Raw genomic sequence first — 16,848 nt, forward strand, 5'->3', positions numbered from 1 at the left:
TACTAACGTAACCTCGGTTCCCTGAGATACGGAACGAGTACTGCGTATGGGGAAAGGTCTCCCTTTTTCCCCGCTGCTGAAGCCTTTTTCAATAACGCAGTGTAACTGCATCGTCATTGGTTCACTCATAGACAAGTTGTTGAACCAATGACGACGTGGCATAGCTGCGCGGCCTATGGCGACAAAACGCGTGCGAATATTCCCGCCAAAATGGGCGGGGTTACGGGCTATATAAGCAGGCGTTTCGCCATAGGATTTCAGTGTAATCGACTGAAGCGACTGGGGTTGTGTGAGGCGGAACTCACTAGAGGCCGCTAAATCACACTGAAAGAACCCGAGCTTGCAAGGTAGGGACATCGAGATGATAGAATCTGACAAAAGTGGACGGCGAAGACCAGCCGGCCGCCTCACAGATGTCTTGAATGGAAACTCCGTTGGACCAAGCCCACGAGGAAGACATTCCTCTAGTGGAGTGGGCCCTGACTCCTATGGGGCAGTCTGCACCCAGAGAGGAGTAGCACAGGTTAATAGCGTCCACTATCCAACGGGAGAGGCGCTGTTTTGAGACCGGAGACCCCTTGGTGCGGCCACCAAAACAGACAAAGAGCTGATCCGACTACCTGAAAGGCTGCGATCGCTGCACATAGGTCCTCGATGCCCTAACTGGGCAGAGTAGCTCCAGCTCTCGTTCGTCCGCTGAGGGAGGAAGAGCAGAAAGCGAGATGACCTGAGCTCTAAACAGGGTTGAGAGCACCTTAGGAACGTAGCCATGCCTAGGTTTGAGAACAACCTTCGAGTCTCCTGGCCCAAATTCAAGGCATGCAGGGCTCACAGAGAGGGCCTGCAAATCGCCAACGCGCTTAACCGATGCTAGTGCTAACAGCAGAGCAGTCTTCAGCGTTAAGGGTCTGAGATCGGCTGAACCCATTGGCTCTGAGGACCAGAGAGAGGTCCCAAGTGGGAACGGTGAGGGGGCGAGGAGGATTCAATCGCCTAGCGCCCCTCAGGAAACAGATCACAAGGCCGTTACGTCCCACTGATTGGCCAGCAATGGGAGCATGGAAAGCTGCAATAGCTGCTACGTAAACCTTAAGAGTAGAAGGGGTGCGGCCCATTGCTAAGCGTTCTTGGAGGAAAGACAGTATGGAGGATACGTCACTCTCCACAGGGTCTATGTTGCGTGAAGAACACCAATCAACAAAGACCGCCCATTTCTGGTCGTAGAGGCGTCTCGTGGACGGAGCTCTAGCCTGAGAAATGGTATTTAGAACATCCCCGGGGAGGCTGGACGGCTCCCATCGAGGGACCAGAGGTGCAGAGCCCAAAGCTCCGGCTGTGGGTGCCAGATTGTTCTGTTTGCCTGAGAGAGGAGGTCCCGTCTCAGGGGAATAGGCCACGGGGCTCTCAGGGAGAGCTTGAACAGCTCTGAGGACCAAACCTGGTTCCTCCAGAGCGGGGCTACCAGAAGGACTCTGTGTTGGTCTTCTCTGATGCGCCTGATAACCTGAGGGATCAGTGCGATCGGAGGAAAGGAGCGTGCTGGGCCATGTATGGGCCAGAGCATCGACTTCCTTCGAGAAGAATGTTGGGCAATGAGAGTTGTCTTCTGAGGCGTAGAGGTCTATCTCTGCCTTCCCGAAGAACTCCCAAATCTTGAGGACTACTTGGGGGTGGAGCATCCACTCGTCAGAGGGGACGTTGCTCCGTGACAACATGTCTGCGCCCAGATTGTTCCTGCCAGGAACATGAGTCGCTCTGAGCGACTGAAGCCTCGGAAGAGCCCATTCCAGGAGACGTTTCGCCAGAGCGCATAAGCGGCTGGACGAGAGACCGCCCTGGTGGTTTAAGTATGACACCACCGTCATACTGTCCGACCGGACTAGAACATGACGTCCTGTCAAGTGAGTCTGAAAAGACTGAAGGGCCTTCATCACTGCTAGCATCTCTAGGCAGTTGATGTGAAGATGGCTTTCCTCGTGACTCCACGAGCCGAAGGCCAGTCTGCCCTCGCACACAGCGCCCCAACCCGAGTTGGAAGCATCCGTTGAGAGCACCGTCCTTCGTGAGACCGCCTGTAAGGGCACTCCGCGCTTGAACCACATGGGGTCCATCCAAGGTTTCAGGGCTAGAAGACAGGCCTGATTGACCATGAGACATAAGCGGCCGTGCCGCCAGGCGCTGGGAGGAACCCGGAACTTCAACCAGTACTGAAGAGGCCGCATCCGAAGAAGGCCGAGCTGCAGCACTGGGGAGGCGGAAGCCATCAGCCCTAGTAGCCTCTGGAAAAACTTCAGAGGAAGACAGGCTTTGTTTTTGATTGAGGTCGCGAGCTGCTGAATCGCTAGAGCACGCTCCAGCGAGACTACTGCCGACATACGGACTGAGTCGAAAACTGCCCCCAGAAACGAAATTCGCTGGGTAGGGCACAACGAGCTCTTGGCTAGGTTGACCCTGAGACCCAGACATTGTAAATGGCTGAGGAGCACGGATCTGTGGTGTTCCAGCTCGACTCGCGAACGGGCAAGGATGAGCCAGTCGTCGAGATAATTCAGGACCCGGATACCCATCTGCCTCAGAGGGGAAAGTGCCGCGTCCATGCACTTGGTGAAAGTGCGAGGAGCCAGAGACAGCCTGAAGGGCAGGACCGTATATTGGTACGCCACCCCCTCGTATGCGAATCTCAAGAATCGTCTGTGACGGGGGGCTATCTGGATGTGAAAGTATGCATACTTCAGGTCCAGAGAGCAGAACCACTCCTCGGGGCAAATGTGCGCGAGGATCTGATTCAGCGTCAGCATTTTGAACTTCCGTCTCATGAGGGAGTGATTCAAAAGTCTGAGATCTAGAATGGGTCTGAGACCACCATCCTTCTTGGGGACCAGAAAATAGCGGCTGTAAAAGCCTGACTCGCTCTCTGTCGGGGAAACTATTATCACAGCTCCCTTCTTAAGCAAAGTCATAACTTCGGCCCGGAGGACATGTGCTTCGTCTGGATTGACCAAGGTTTGAAGCACCCCGCCGAAGCGAGGGGGCCGTCTTGCAAACTGGAGCGAGTAGCCCTGGGTTACGATCCCCATAACCCAATCCGACACATCGGGGATGGCCCTCCAGGCCTCGGCCCGAGTGGCGAGGGGTTGAATGATATCGGATGATGGACCGCCGTTGAGGGGGTCGTACACCGAGAGGGGTGGAAGAGGAAATTTGCTCTTTTTGAGATGAGGTAAAATATTGTTCGCCGTGAAAACGTCGTTTGGGGTGGGCGCAACAGGAGTGGGCCCATCTATCACTTGGAGCATGTTTCCCACGCCCGGAATTAAATGAGGCGGAGGGGAAATTACTCGTGGGAGTTTTTGGGGCTGTCCGGTCGCAACGGGACGATCCCCCATCCTCTTCCTTCCTGACGAATCAGGATGACTTCGGAGGCACCGGATCCAGCACAATCTTGGGCCGGGGTCCCTGGCGTCTCGGGAAGGGAGGGCGCTTCGCAGGGCGTGAGCGCTGACGATGCTCCTGGGGCGGCGCCGCCTGTGTTACGGGTGGGGCTGGCTTGTTCTGCTGAGCCGGCACAGTCTTGGGGCGGCTGGACGCGGAAGCAGAGCTGGAGCGCTTCGGCAAGAAAGGTCGGTGGCGCTGCAAAGATCTTTGAAAGCCGGCGCGTCGATCCCAGACTCGTCCAGGGAGCAGAGGAGTTTGGCCTGGAAGACCTGAAATATGGCCATAGTATGAAGCGCGGAGGCAGCCTGGCCCGCCGAGGTGTAAGCCCGTCCAGCCAAAGTACAAGTGGTCCGACAGGGCTTGGAAGGAAGGGCCCTCTTAGTCTTCCATCCCACAGCCGCCGGAGGGCAGAGGTGAGCAGCCACCGCTTCGTCTAGGGGTGGCAGGTGCTCGTAACCCTTTTCTTCAGCGCCGTCGACGGTGGTGAGGGCGGAGCGGTGCGTCGTGTGAAGGCGGGCGGAATACGGAGCGCGCCACGACTTCGTGAGCTCCTCGTGGACCTCGGGAAAGAAGGGCGCTGAGCGCTGGCGAGGTGCTTGGCGGCGGCCTGGCAGGAACCATTCGTCCAGGCGGCTGCGAGACGGCTCCTCTGGAGGGGCCCATTCGAGGTCCAGCTCTTCCACGGCTCTGGACAGGACACGGAAAAGCTCGGCATCCATGCCCTGGCCGTGCTCAACGGGTTCCAAGGGAGGCGGAGCAGTGTCTTCCGGCTCGCCAGCCCATGCTTCTACTTCGGAAGCCGCAAGTGACATGGAGTCATCCTGCTTGTCGTCTGTTCCTCCAAATGAGACGAGGTCACTTGCTTCGGCAGAGGGACGCTGCTCAGGGCGGGAGAACAGGACGGGAGATGGTTCCCTCGGAGGAGAAAGCGAGGCACGCGGGGGCTGGGCCGGCGTGAGCTCGTCTGACTCCGGGCGCTGAGTCGCTCTACCCCGCTGTCTCTTCCTGGCTGGTTCGCGGGAGGAAGAAGACGGGAGGGCGCAAGCGGCGAGATCGCCTTCCGTGAAGAAGGCGACCCGCGAGCGCAGGGAACTGAGTCCCCAGCAAGCGCGCCGTCCGCATGGGGCTTGCCCAGGCAGGCGACGCACTCGGCGTGACCGTCGCTATCGTGCAGGGGGGCCCTGCACGTAGCACATGAGTGACGGGGCATCGTGAGACGCCGGTGCCGTGAAAACGGCAGTTGGGTGGCTCTTTTAGAGCGGCGAGGACCGCGGAAGCTCTTTTAGGAGCGGTGAAAACCGCTAAAATCGCTCTTTTAGAGCGGCGTTAAGCCGCGGGTGAAGTGGGGACACACAGGCAGGGGACACACAGGAAGCGGCCGGGAGCGGGAAGCGGTGGCTCAACGACGGCGCTGAGGCTGCAGTCAGTGAGGGCGCCGGCGCTGTCCTCAACCGGCGAGTCCAGGCGAGTCCGCTGCGGGAGCCTCTTCAGACGGCAGCGAGAGCTGTCAGGAAAGCGGCGAGCTTCTTCGGCTTCAGGCGGAGATCAGCGAAGAGATGTAGAGGTCGTCGCTGAAGGAGAAAACACTGAAATCCTATGGTGAAACGCCTGCTTATATAGCCCGTAACCCCGCCCATTTCGGCGGGAATATTCGCGCGCTTTGTCGCCATAGGCCACGCAGCTATGCCGCGTCGTCATTGGTTCAACAACTTGTCTATGAGTGAACCAATGACGATGCAGTTACACTGCGTTATTGAAAAAGGCTTCAGCAGCGGGGAAAAAGGGAGACCTTTCCCCATACGCAGTACGAGTGAAGTATCGAAAGGGAACGACTGTTTATAAGAGAGATACGTTTTTTTTTTTTTTTTTTTTCTCCCCACCATAACTTTTCTTTTCCACCCCCCACCATGCAGGTCAGGGCTTTATCATTGAATAAACTTTTTTTGAGTGTAGTTTCAGTCTTTATTATAGACAATGAGCGAAAAAGACAACACTGGTCTCAAAACTGCCATAAGTTTAGTCATTACTGAGAGAAGTACAACAACCCTAACCCACTCTTCAGCACTATGGCAACCACAAAATTCAAAAACAAATAAAGTCTTCTAAATGCTCAACACATTAAACACAAAAATCTCCTTTCCTTTATTGAAAAACACATTAAATAACATTTAATATCTAAACTTACTTTCCTAATGCAGACCCCCGCAAAGCATGCTGGGAACTACAGATACACTGTCTAACTAACCCTCTACAGGCAACGGAAAGTTTTCTTAAGCCCTATGTTTAGTAAATTTTTCTTTAAATGATTACAACCAGTTACAAAGCTCAAGAAAGTACCAAATAACAGTCCAGTAAGGTGTTGGAGTCAAGCTCCATTAAGAGGTGGGACGTCCTGTTCTGACACATGGTCACAGGAGCACATGGTGTGAGAAGAAGGCAATATTATTTGCTTTAGTAATCTTATTTAAAACGACACAAACTGTACATAAAAATATGTGTGTGCGATGAAGGTGTAGAGAAGCCTTTTGTCAGGTTTTATGATTTTTTTTTTTATTTTGCATGTTCAGAAATTCAGTTTTTCTTTTCGTTGCCTCAGGGCAACGTTGTGCGATAAGGGGTACTTTTTGAGGAGGTTTTAGACCTCTCATTGGCTACAATGTATTATAAGAAGGGAAGATGCAAGGTTCCTGGGTATGCAGGAACACCCAAAGTGATGTGTAAAAATTGTAACATACACCACTATGTCACAGCAGAGAAGAAGTGGTTTTTGAAGTTTCGTACAGAGTGAAATCTTATCACACAAAGTACATTATATGGCATAACACACTACATGATACAGACCTATGCATGTATCAAATTCAATATATCAATGTCTTTCAAGTGTTTTTCCCTTTTTACTTAATGATTTCTTGAATTATTATTTTTTTTTTAAGTTTGATTTTGATGATAATTTTCTCTATGGCTCTGTACCATTGTCGCACAACGTTGCCCTGAGGCAACGAAAAAATATTTTGGGGTGGGGGAAATTTTTTTTTTTTTAACGATAAAATGTTCTGAAATGAACCAAAAAATTATGTGGAATATTTTTTTTTCATGTGCCATCAACATGTGTGCAGTAGAGGGCTAATTATCAAAATCAAATTTATATGATGCGTTGTGACGGAGCTAGAAGGGAGCAGATGAAGATGATGGCAACATGCATTTCATAAGGCTCTTTGGAGCAGCCACAGTACATATTCCTTGGCTATAGATCTACATTTTGGAGGCTTGTATTATGCTCATGGTTGTTTGACATCTGCTTTTGTGTTGGCATATTATGTTTGTATATTGGTTTAACCACAGCATCATCATGTCTTATCAAGTCTCCATATTTGCTCTGCAACATCAGCAACATCCCAAACTGCAGGTGAAAATACATCAGTCATGTAAAAAGATAAGTGCCCCTCCACCCATGGAATTGGCCAAGCAAACCATGGGAGCAAAATGTACATTGTGAGTGCCATGGTTTATAGTTGACACACATTCATACCCAGAGGTGCAGTTAATGATATCAACAACATGTGAAACACATTGGCTCAGCTCCACATCACCCAGCAACCAATAGGCAGGCTGAAAGGTTTGTTCAGACATTGAAACAAACACTGAATACCTCCAGGGGTTCATTTACTCTTCAGAGACAGCTTGAAACATCATTGCTGACATTTTGCAACACACCACACCCAACAACAAAGGACTCCCCCTTCCCTCTTGGTTTTGAGGCACAGCTGTGCACGTCTATGCCTTTAAACCCAGTGTGACAGCTGCTGTGCGACTCACATAAAACTACCAGTTTCTCCACTGAGCTGGTCGTTTAAAGCCTAGACAGTTTCTTGTCAGTGTCACTGTGCTTGGGCAAGAGAGCGATAGCCATCAGGCAAAGTGACTGCTTAAGGTAATCCAGTATCGCACACTCTGGGTGTTGAAGCTTCTCAGGAATGGAGATGCCATGCCAACCAACTATAATCCATTCTGAATCAAACAACTGAAACTCAGGTGACACAACCATCTTATACTGTCATTGTGCCAACTGCTGTACAGACTTCTTAATAATCTGTAATATTATTGACTTGAATGCACTGACACTATGGATGAGAACTGAATTAAGCTGGATGATGACATCACTGTTTTCTCCAGAGCTGCTTTCTAGATTAATTGAACTCATTCCATAATTAATGAACTGAATCAACACTGAACTGATTTCAACTGAATAATGACTATTGTCTTTTTTGAGCTGTTTAACAGCAGAATTGAATTCTGTTTGCCTCACTGAATCGTTATTTCCCTGTTGATCACTGTAAAGCTGCTATATAAACAAAGGTGACTTGACTTGACTTCTGTGAGTGTCACTTCTACCACACCATCACAAAAAGAGCAACATGTTCATATAGTGACTAACAAGTAGAGTCTCAAACAGGGAAGTGAAATTAACTATTGGATTCAGATGTGCCTTCTGAGAATGCATCCTCAGAAGGCAGCATTTTTAAGCTTTCGGACGCAGCCACAATGCACCTGACATTCTACCAGAGTAGGACAGACGAAATCTGGCCAGAGTAATCAAACATCGGGACTGTCTGACATTATAGGATTATTCTGTGATCAGGAAACCTGATTGACTGACTGAACTGTAAATAGTTATGTTAGTGAGCCTATTTTGATATGGGGCAGCAAACTAGGTCAAGGCAAATGGCAACCTTCTACCTCTAGAGTAGTTAAAAAAAATAACATCTTTATTGCTGAGAATGCATTGTGTTATTGCTTCTTGATTATGAGAAGAGGAAATGTTATCCACTCTCCAAACTTTTTTTCTTCATTTAGCTGCACTTCTGCTTGTCTGTCTTAAAATTATGTTTCATCATAATGTTAAAACATCTGTATCAGACCCGATCCAGGGTCAGGGTGCAAAATAAATTAGGAGGTTTGAAACAAGACAAGACATACACACAAATATATATTTTTAGGAAAGAAAAAAACACCATTGTCACCAAAAAGGAAACAAACTGGCTTCAGGGTTGGATCCAAAATAACTAACCAAATGAAAACTAACTTTGCCCAAATCATTAACTTACCTAGCAACGAAAATGTAAAAAAGGACAAAGTTTAACTTATAAAAAAAGAGAACAAAGTATAGGCTAGTGAATGTCACCACCAAGATAGTAACACCAGTAATTTATTATTATTATCCTTGTAGAGACATTATTTTGGGTCTCCATGAGGAAAAAAAACTTTCATACTAAATTATGTTTTTTGAAAGGTAAATGCAGAAAGTTTTCTATGAGGGTGGTGTTCAAGGTTAGGTGATAGAATATAGTTTGTAGGCTACAATATTAAAATAAATGTTTATGGACAGTCTTCATAAAATATGGAAATCCAATAATTTCAAGACCCTCAAGGCAGCAAGCCTATGTAAGGCGTAGCTTAATTATACTGTGTAAAAAAATCGTGATGTTAAGACTACATTTTGTTTGTAATCATGACAATGTCAAACTCTATACATACTAGCTATGTTTTTTAAAACACTGGATCTCAAGATCCTAGTTTTATGCCTCGCTTGTTCAGGTTATATAATGTACAATAGGTGGCGGTAAAGTCCTAAAGGAGTGAGTGTACATTAAACCAGGAGAAGAAGCAACTTCCTTGAGTTACATCAAATAACTTCCTGATAGTCGCTGTAGTTGGAATTTATAAGATTCGCTGAATGCGTAATGTAACATTGCATGAACGATAAGCTAATTAAATTGAAGATGACTTGAACTGAATCTCGTTCCAGAAGTAACTTACAAGTCTTCGTTTAACGTTACAGGTTAACAACATTTTATTTATTTATTTATTTATTTTTGTATATTATAATGTCTGCTATGTAAATATTGTGTTTATTTGCAAAAACAATGCGTTTCGCAAACTATAGCAGAACTCATTTAATAATCTAACATTTTAACGTTCTGATATTCTACCATTCACGCAAAGTATAACATATCTTAAACAACCACTGCAACATCGAAAATAAAGTATTGCAACGCAACACATAATAGATATTTTAATAAATAATTAAAAGAAATTATATCAGTAAAAGTGGTATGTGTATCTAACTGTACAATAGGCTGCTATGTCTAGCTCTAGGCAAACGGTCACATTTTGAGATTCTGTATAAATTAATTTGATTTATGTTCAGTTGTATAATGTTCTGTTCATGATCTTAGGTTAGAAGGTTACATTATTGCTCCTCAAGGTAAATTTATATACGTTTATAGGCTCTTCACATGCTTCAAATATTTTTACTAGCTGTAGCAAAAACCACATGAATCAAAACCCCCTTAGATAATCTCTGCTATTGCTTTTTTTCTCAAAGGTATCTTCTGCAATGATGGAAGGAGCCTCAAAAAGTGATACCACACCACAAGCCTCTGTTGCTGCACAAGTTCCGTTCATCCACCTCTGCACAGTTCTGGAGAAGATTCAAAAGACTAAACTACGACCAGACAAAGGCAAAATCCTAAAGGAGTTTATAGATTCATGGAGGAATTTTCACACAGCACTTCACAAGGACAATTCCAACACCACAGATTCATTTTACGCAGCAATGCGTCTCATTGTGCCTCCATTTGAGCGAGAGAGAATGGCTTACGGTATAAAAGAGAACATGCTTGCCAAACTGTATATTGAGGTTTTAGGCTTACCTAAAAATGGACCTGAGGCAAACAAACTTCTAAATTACAGAGCTCCAACCACATCTCAAGGAGAAGCAGGTGACTTTGCCCTTACAGCCTACTTTGTCCTGAAAAAAAGGTGCACAAGTCAGGGGAATTTAAGCATTAAGGAAGTCAATGACTTCTTGGATTCTGTAGCTATCAACAATGCCAGCAAACAGAAGGATCAAGTGAAGAAAAGCCTTTTGCATCTAATAACTCAGAGCTCAGCTTTGGAACAGAAGTGGCTCATTCGAATGATCCTCAAGGATATGAAACTTGGCATTAGCAAGGAGACAATTCTTCAGGTTTTCCATCCAGATGCAACAGAACTCTACAATGTCACCACAGATCTGAATAAAGTGTGCCTACAACTTCATGATCCATCTGTGTCCCTCAGTGAGGTCTCCATTGATCTGTTTTCTGCATTTAAACCAATGCTGGCTGCTGTTGCCAACATCAGACAGATAGAGAAGCAAATGGGCAACCGGCCATTCTATATTGAGACAAAGCTCGATGGTGAACGCATTCAGCTGCACAAAGCTGGAGATGTTTACAAATATTATACAAGGAACTCTTATGAGTACACGCAGCAGTTTGGAGCTTCTCCACTAGAGGGCTCCCTCACGCCATACATTCACAATGTCTTCAAACCTCATGTGGTGAACTGCATACTGGATGGAGAGATGATGGCTTATAACCCTAAAACTGAGACCTTCATGCAGAAGGGCAGTAAGTTTGATATTAAAAAGCTGATGGATGACTCTGAGTTGCAAACCTGTTTTTGTGTATTTGATGTCTTGTTAGTGAACAATCAGAAGTTTGGAAATGAACCTCTCAAGAAGCGCTACGAAACTCTTGAGACTGTCTTCACCCCCATCAAAGGCCGTATACAGCAGGTCACCAAATCTGAAGGCAAAACCATGCAAGAAGTAGTGAATTTCCTCAATGAAGCCATTGACAATCTGGAAGAGGGGATTATGATTAAGGATCCCATGTCCATCTACAAACCGGATAAACGTGGTGAAGGATGGCTGAAAATTAAGCCTGAATATGTGGACGGTCTGATGGATGAACTCGATCTGCTGATAGTGGGAGGCTACTGGGGTAAAGGCAGGAGAAGCGGGATGCTCTCTCATTTTCTCTGTGCGGTAGCAGAGGTGCCAAGTCCTGGGGAGAAGCCTACAGTATTCCACACCCTCTGCCGCATTGGATCAGGCTACACTATGAAAGAACTGTACGATCTTGGTCTGAAGTTAGCCAAACATTGGAAAGTTTACAACAAAAATAATCCTCCAGCAGCCATTTTGTGTGGAACAGAAAAACCAGAGGTTTACATAGAACCACGCAACTCAGTCATCATACAGGTCAAAGCGGCAGAGATCGTTTCTAGTGATATGTATAAAACCAACTGCACATTGCGTTTCCCCAGAATAGAAAGAATCAGAGAAGACAAAGAGTGGCATCAGTGCATGACCTTGACCGACCTGAGTCAGTTCCGCTCCAGGGCTTCTGGTAAGCTGGCATCCAGACATCTGCACATCCAAGAGGACCAACCTGAAAAAAAGAAGCGCAAATTTGTAGCCAAGCCCAAGAAGACCATCGGAGTCATTAGCCACTTTAAATCTCAGGATTTATCAGCAGTCGCCAAAGAGACGGATATGTTTGAAGATGTTGAGTTTTGCGTGATAAATGGCGATGACGAATATTCCAAGGCAGATCTTGAGAAAGGTGTGGCCCGTTGTGGAGGCATTGTTGTGCAAAACCCTGGAAAAGACACGTATTGTGTGATTGCAGCTGTGCAGAACATGAGAGTCAAGAACCTCATTTCTTCAGACCAGCATGATGTGGTGTGGGCTGCTTGGCTTGTGGAGTGTCTGGAAAATAAGCAGGTTATACCATGGCAACCACGTCACATGATCCATATGTCACCCTCCACAAGGGACCACTTCGCTAAAGAGTATGATCAGTATGGGGACAGTTATTATGTTGACACAGATGAACAGCAGCTGTTGGAAGTCTTTGAAAGGATTGGCCCCACACAAGCTAAATGTCCGTCTGTGGCTCGGATAGAAGCAGAGAATTCCTGGGATGACTTGCCCACTAGCATTTTTAGGCCTTACAGTGCATACTTTGACCGGTGTGCTGACTTAGGAGATCCGAAATCCATTATCCGGGGTACATGTTTGGACACACGTGCCTTAGAATTCCGATTTCATGGTGGTACAGTTGTGGAAAAACTGAAGGAAGGAATCTCACATGTCATAGCAGAAGGTGAGAGAAGGGCTTTGGACTTAAAGACACTGAGACGACTTTATACTAAGAAGTTTAAAATTGTTCGGGAATCTTGGGTGACCGATTCCATCAAAGCAGGCCACGTAGAAGATGAGATCGACTACCTTATATAATGATGACAGCTACTACACAAAATGTTAAAACACTGAAAGCTTACAGCATTTTAATAGGTATCATAACCATTACTGTTGCATTAAAGGAAACTATTATAAAAATAAACTAATGATGGGACTGGAAGCATCACAGTTTGAATTATGAGAAGTTTGGTATCTGCAAGAGTGTCATTTTGCTGCTGAAAAATGTGTATATCGGTGCCTTTTAAAGTTTGTTAAATGGATCTGATTTAAAGCAATATGTAACACTGAGAAAAAGCACTGAGAAAAAGTTTACAGATGAAAACAAGAATAAACTTTTTTGGAGATAAATTATTATGTGTTTTATTCTAAATAAAAATGAAGTATGACATCATAGAATGTACTGTATTAAATGGGGTGGTGATAACCTAATGCTTAGGAATCTTGACCTTTAAATTACATTGATGTTACTGTTGCTTCAGATGGAAATTATAAGCAAAATAACGTGTAATTAAATTTCATTCTTAAAGAAGCATTCAGATTTTTAATTGAACCTGTCAAAAGTGTTTTTCTTGTACATTAACTTGACTTGTTACAGTCAGACAAATTGAGCTTCTGTCAAGCTTGAAGTTCCATTTGAACAGCTTGTCAAGCACACTGAATTTATTGTGCGAGACCTGTAGCTTTCTAATTGTTTGGAATGTGAGTTACTGTAATGCTTCCAGAGATCTAATTTCCAGAGTGCAGGCTTCACACACAAACACAATCAACTTCATGTTTAGGTATTGTAAAGATAGATTTGCATTTGTGTAATATGGATATTACATTAGGTAATTGGTGTGAGTTTGTGAAGAAGTGTGAGTGACAAAGCTATAGGGTGAGTTATAAGTTGTGAAAACCACATTTAGTACAGGAAGGTACTTTGCTGTGGAAATTTATGTTGCAGAGCCATTCTAATGACAAAAAATAGTTCAAAGACAATATTGTGTTTTAGGAAGGGAAATTGTTTACTGTTCAACAGATGTGTAAAATTTTTGTAACATTGTGGTATATGTATAATCTTAAGGCCCATTCACAAGCACGATAACAATAAAAATCTTTCTAAATATAAAGGAATAACAGAGTCCATACCACAACTTTAATGGCACAAGAGAAACATTGTTGGAATCACTTTTTTTTTTTTTTTTATACAGCTGATGAACAACATGAACAATAAAAACAATGACAGCCAATCAGAATTCATCCTGCTTTAAAGAGCTCAGGCATTTAAAGCAGCAAACTGCATAACTGCAGGGTGCATTTAGAATAAACAGTACAATAAAGTCTGTTGGTGTGGATGCTAATGTAGTTACATTTACAGTTATTCTTGTTGTGAACCGGCTTTTGCTGTCTCTGTTATTGATGCTCTTTGACTTATAATTTAGACAAGAATCACTTGTCATATTGGGCTGATATTTCTAATTTAGCATTATCTTTAATATTAATCTAAACAAACAGACAAAATGTACACATACAGAAGTCATAACACACCTGTATGTTTATAAATAAACAAACAACAATATAAAGTTTTCAAAGTACTTTGTACCCCTAGTTGGGAATTCCTGGTTTATGTTAGCCATAAACATTAACAAATATTAAAAGCATTGGTTCACTCAAAAAACTACATTACTGGTGTGCATCTTGAGACAAAACAATGACATTGACGTGTTAAGATTTGTCAGTGCAAGTTTCTTTCAGTTAAAACAACTCAAACATGCATTTTAGTGTAGGACTTGGCTTAAAGGATTACTTCACTTCAGAATTAAAATGTCCTGATAATTTACTCTACCCCATGTTATCCAAGATGTTTGTCTTTCTTTCTTCAGTTGAAAAGAAATTAAGGTTTTTGAGGAAAACATTCCAGAATTTTTCTCCATACACTGGACTTCAACAGTTACCAACAGGATGAAGGTCCAAATTGCAGTTTCAGTGCAGCTTCAAAGGGCTCTATGCGATCCTAACCAAGGAATAAGGGTCTTATCTAGCAAAACGATCTGCCATTTTCTAAAAAAAAAAACAAAACAAAAAAAAAAACATACATTTTAACCACAAATGCTCATCTTGCACTAGCCCTGCGATGCGCCACGCATTGCGTAATCACATTGGAAAGCTCACACGTGACATAGGTGGAAGTACCGAGCAAGTGTTTACAAAGCAAACATACAAAAAAGTCAAAACAGCCTTTACAAAAAAAGGGTTAAAACAATGATGTTGGCCGATTTTGTTGAAAGAGAAAATGAGATGGAGTTTTTCGCCCTACCGCGGTACTTCCGCCTACGTCATGCGTGACCTTTCCAACATGATTACGTAATGCGTGTCGCATCGCAGAGCTAGTGGAAGACGAGCATTTGTGGTTTAAAAGTATATCATTGTTATTATTATTTTTTTTTTAATGACCAATCATTTTGCTATAGACAACACCCTTATTCCTCAGATGGGATCGTGTAGAGCGCTTTGAAGCTGCATTGACATTGAAATTTGGACCTTCAACCTGTTGGTAACTGTTGAAGTCCACTATATGGCGGAAAATCCTGGAATGTTTTCCTCAAAAACCTTAATTCCAATTCAGTCAGTCACGTTCGACGTCTCGCTTGGGAGCCCAATCACCTCCAAGGATACAAAACAAGCCAATGGGAATTGGCCTGTGAGATTTACATGCCGGGCCCCTCCCCCGGCATCCGGGTATAAATAGGGCTGGCATACTCACCTTCATTCATACTTTTGCTTTGGAGCCGATCAGATTGGATCTTCCATTCACCTCTTCAAGAGTGAATTTCTTCAAAAAAGAGCAAACAGCAATTATAATTGCTACAGGACAGTTCCTGAAAAACAGCAATTTTAATTGCTATCAACTGTTTGTTCCGGTGGCTGCTCGTGTATCTCCAGCTGGTGGGAAGGCATGCTCAGCGGTGGGTGTGACGGCGCGCTGTGCACAGGACGGTGCTGCACTCATACCTGGGTGCTTCGGCTGGTGAGGTATACTGAAAGAGCAAGCACGGGCGATCAGCGTCTTTTTCAAAATGTCTTTTCGTACGTGTGTTTCTGGATGTGGTCGTTTCCTGACCTCCTCTGACGGCCACGACCACTGTCTCACGTGTCTGGGTAGACCGCACGCTGAGTCAGTCGTGGATGGTACGAGGGCATGTCCATGTTGGTGTTGAGATCGCGTCTCTCCTTCTTTAACACGGAAGTGAGAGGCCCCTCTGTCACTACCCCAGCGCCGGCGGCTGTAGCGGCCGCCGGTCCGGTTAGTGCTCTGGGAGATCTGAGGATCACAGTGGGAGCCACTTCGTCGGGTCCGTCCCCACGAACCTCCCACTCCTCCACAACACCATGTGCCGTCGAGCTGCCGCCTGCTGTCGCGGGGCCCTCTTCGGGGGTGCCCCACGTCACGTTCGGCGCTCCGGAGGAGGATCGGATGTCGATCGCTGCATTGGGGAGTGGGCTGAACGGTTCAGAGACCGACGATGACTCCGAGCTTCCGCCCTCTGGGATGGTTGCTCAGTCGGAGGCGGACTCTGAGCTAACAGCCATGCTTGCCAGGGCCGCCGCGGGCATCGGCCTCGAGTGGAACCCTCCACCATGTCCCGAGCGCTCGTGGTTGGATGACTGGTTTCTGGGGTCGGGGCGCAGCACTCAGCCACTTCCTGCCCCAGTGCCGTTCTTCCCGGAGGTGCATGAGGAGCTCCAGAAGACCTGGTTGGCACCTAACACTGCCAGACTACGGTCCTCTGCCTCCTCCACTCTCATTACACTCGATGGTGGAGCCGCCAAGGGGTACGTGGACATCCCGCAGGTGGAACGTGCGAAAGCGGGTAAGACCACGGGCGCTCTCGCTGCCAAGGCTTACTCCGCTGCTGGACAGGCGGCTTCTGCCCTGCACGCCATGGCCATCTTGCAGGTCCATCAGGCGAAAGCTCTGAAAGCTCGGACTGCTTCATATGAGACTGCTTCAGCACTGGCTTCACGACCGAGTCCCGAGGTGGGCATGGCACCGTGGCTCACTCCGTGTGGTTATCACACCGAGTTGTCGCTGCACATTCATCCCGTGGTCGGACCTTGCTTTTCTACGGGCCGGTGTGCCCCTAGTAAAAGTGTCCAGGCATGTTGTTTTCACAACAGATGTCTCCACCACTGGCTGGGGTGCCATATGCAGTGGCCAGTCGGCGTCGGGCTCCTGGAGAGGACCCCATCGCCATTGGCATATCAACTGCCTCGAGTTGCTGGCAGTACTCCTTGCGCTGTGCCGGTTTCGACCGTTGCTGCAGGTCAAGCATGTACTG

At 46.1% G+C, this 16,848-nt stretch overlaps 1 protein-coding gene across 3 annotated transcripts in view; it reads left to right on the forward strand.

The window, feature by feature from the left end:
• Positions 1–13,053, forward strand: part of lig4 (ligase IV, DNA, ATP-dependent) — a 38,768-nt gene extending 25,715 nt beyond the window's left edge. The window contains exons 1-2 of one of the 3 annotated variants that reach the window (XM_067403540.1): positions 9,129–9,274; positions 9,821–13,053. In XM_067403540.1, coding sequence (XP_067259641.1) covers positions 9,833–12,565 — 2,733 coding nt within the window. In that variant the 5' untranslated portion in view covers positions 9,129–9,274; positions 9,821–9,832 and the 3' untranslated portion in view covers positions 12,566–13,053. Of the gene's footprint in view, positions 1–9,128; positions 9,275–9,315; positions 9,701–9,820 lie in introns of those variants that run through there. The other 2 variants (XM_067403541.1, XM_067403539.1) reach the window with 2 other exon arrangements.
• Positions 13,054–16,848: the final 3,795 nt, after the last annotated feature.

The sequence above is a fragment of the Chanodichthys erythropterus genome, chromosome 12 (assembly GCF_024489055.1).
Source record: "Chanodichthys erythropterus isolate Z2021 chromosome 12, ASM2448905v1, whole genome shotgun sequence".
Taxonomy (NCBI): domain Eukaryota; kingdom Metazoa; phylum Chordata; class Actinopteri; order Cypriniformes; family Xenocyprididae; genus Chanodichthys; species Chanodichthys erythropterus.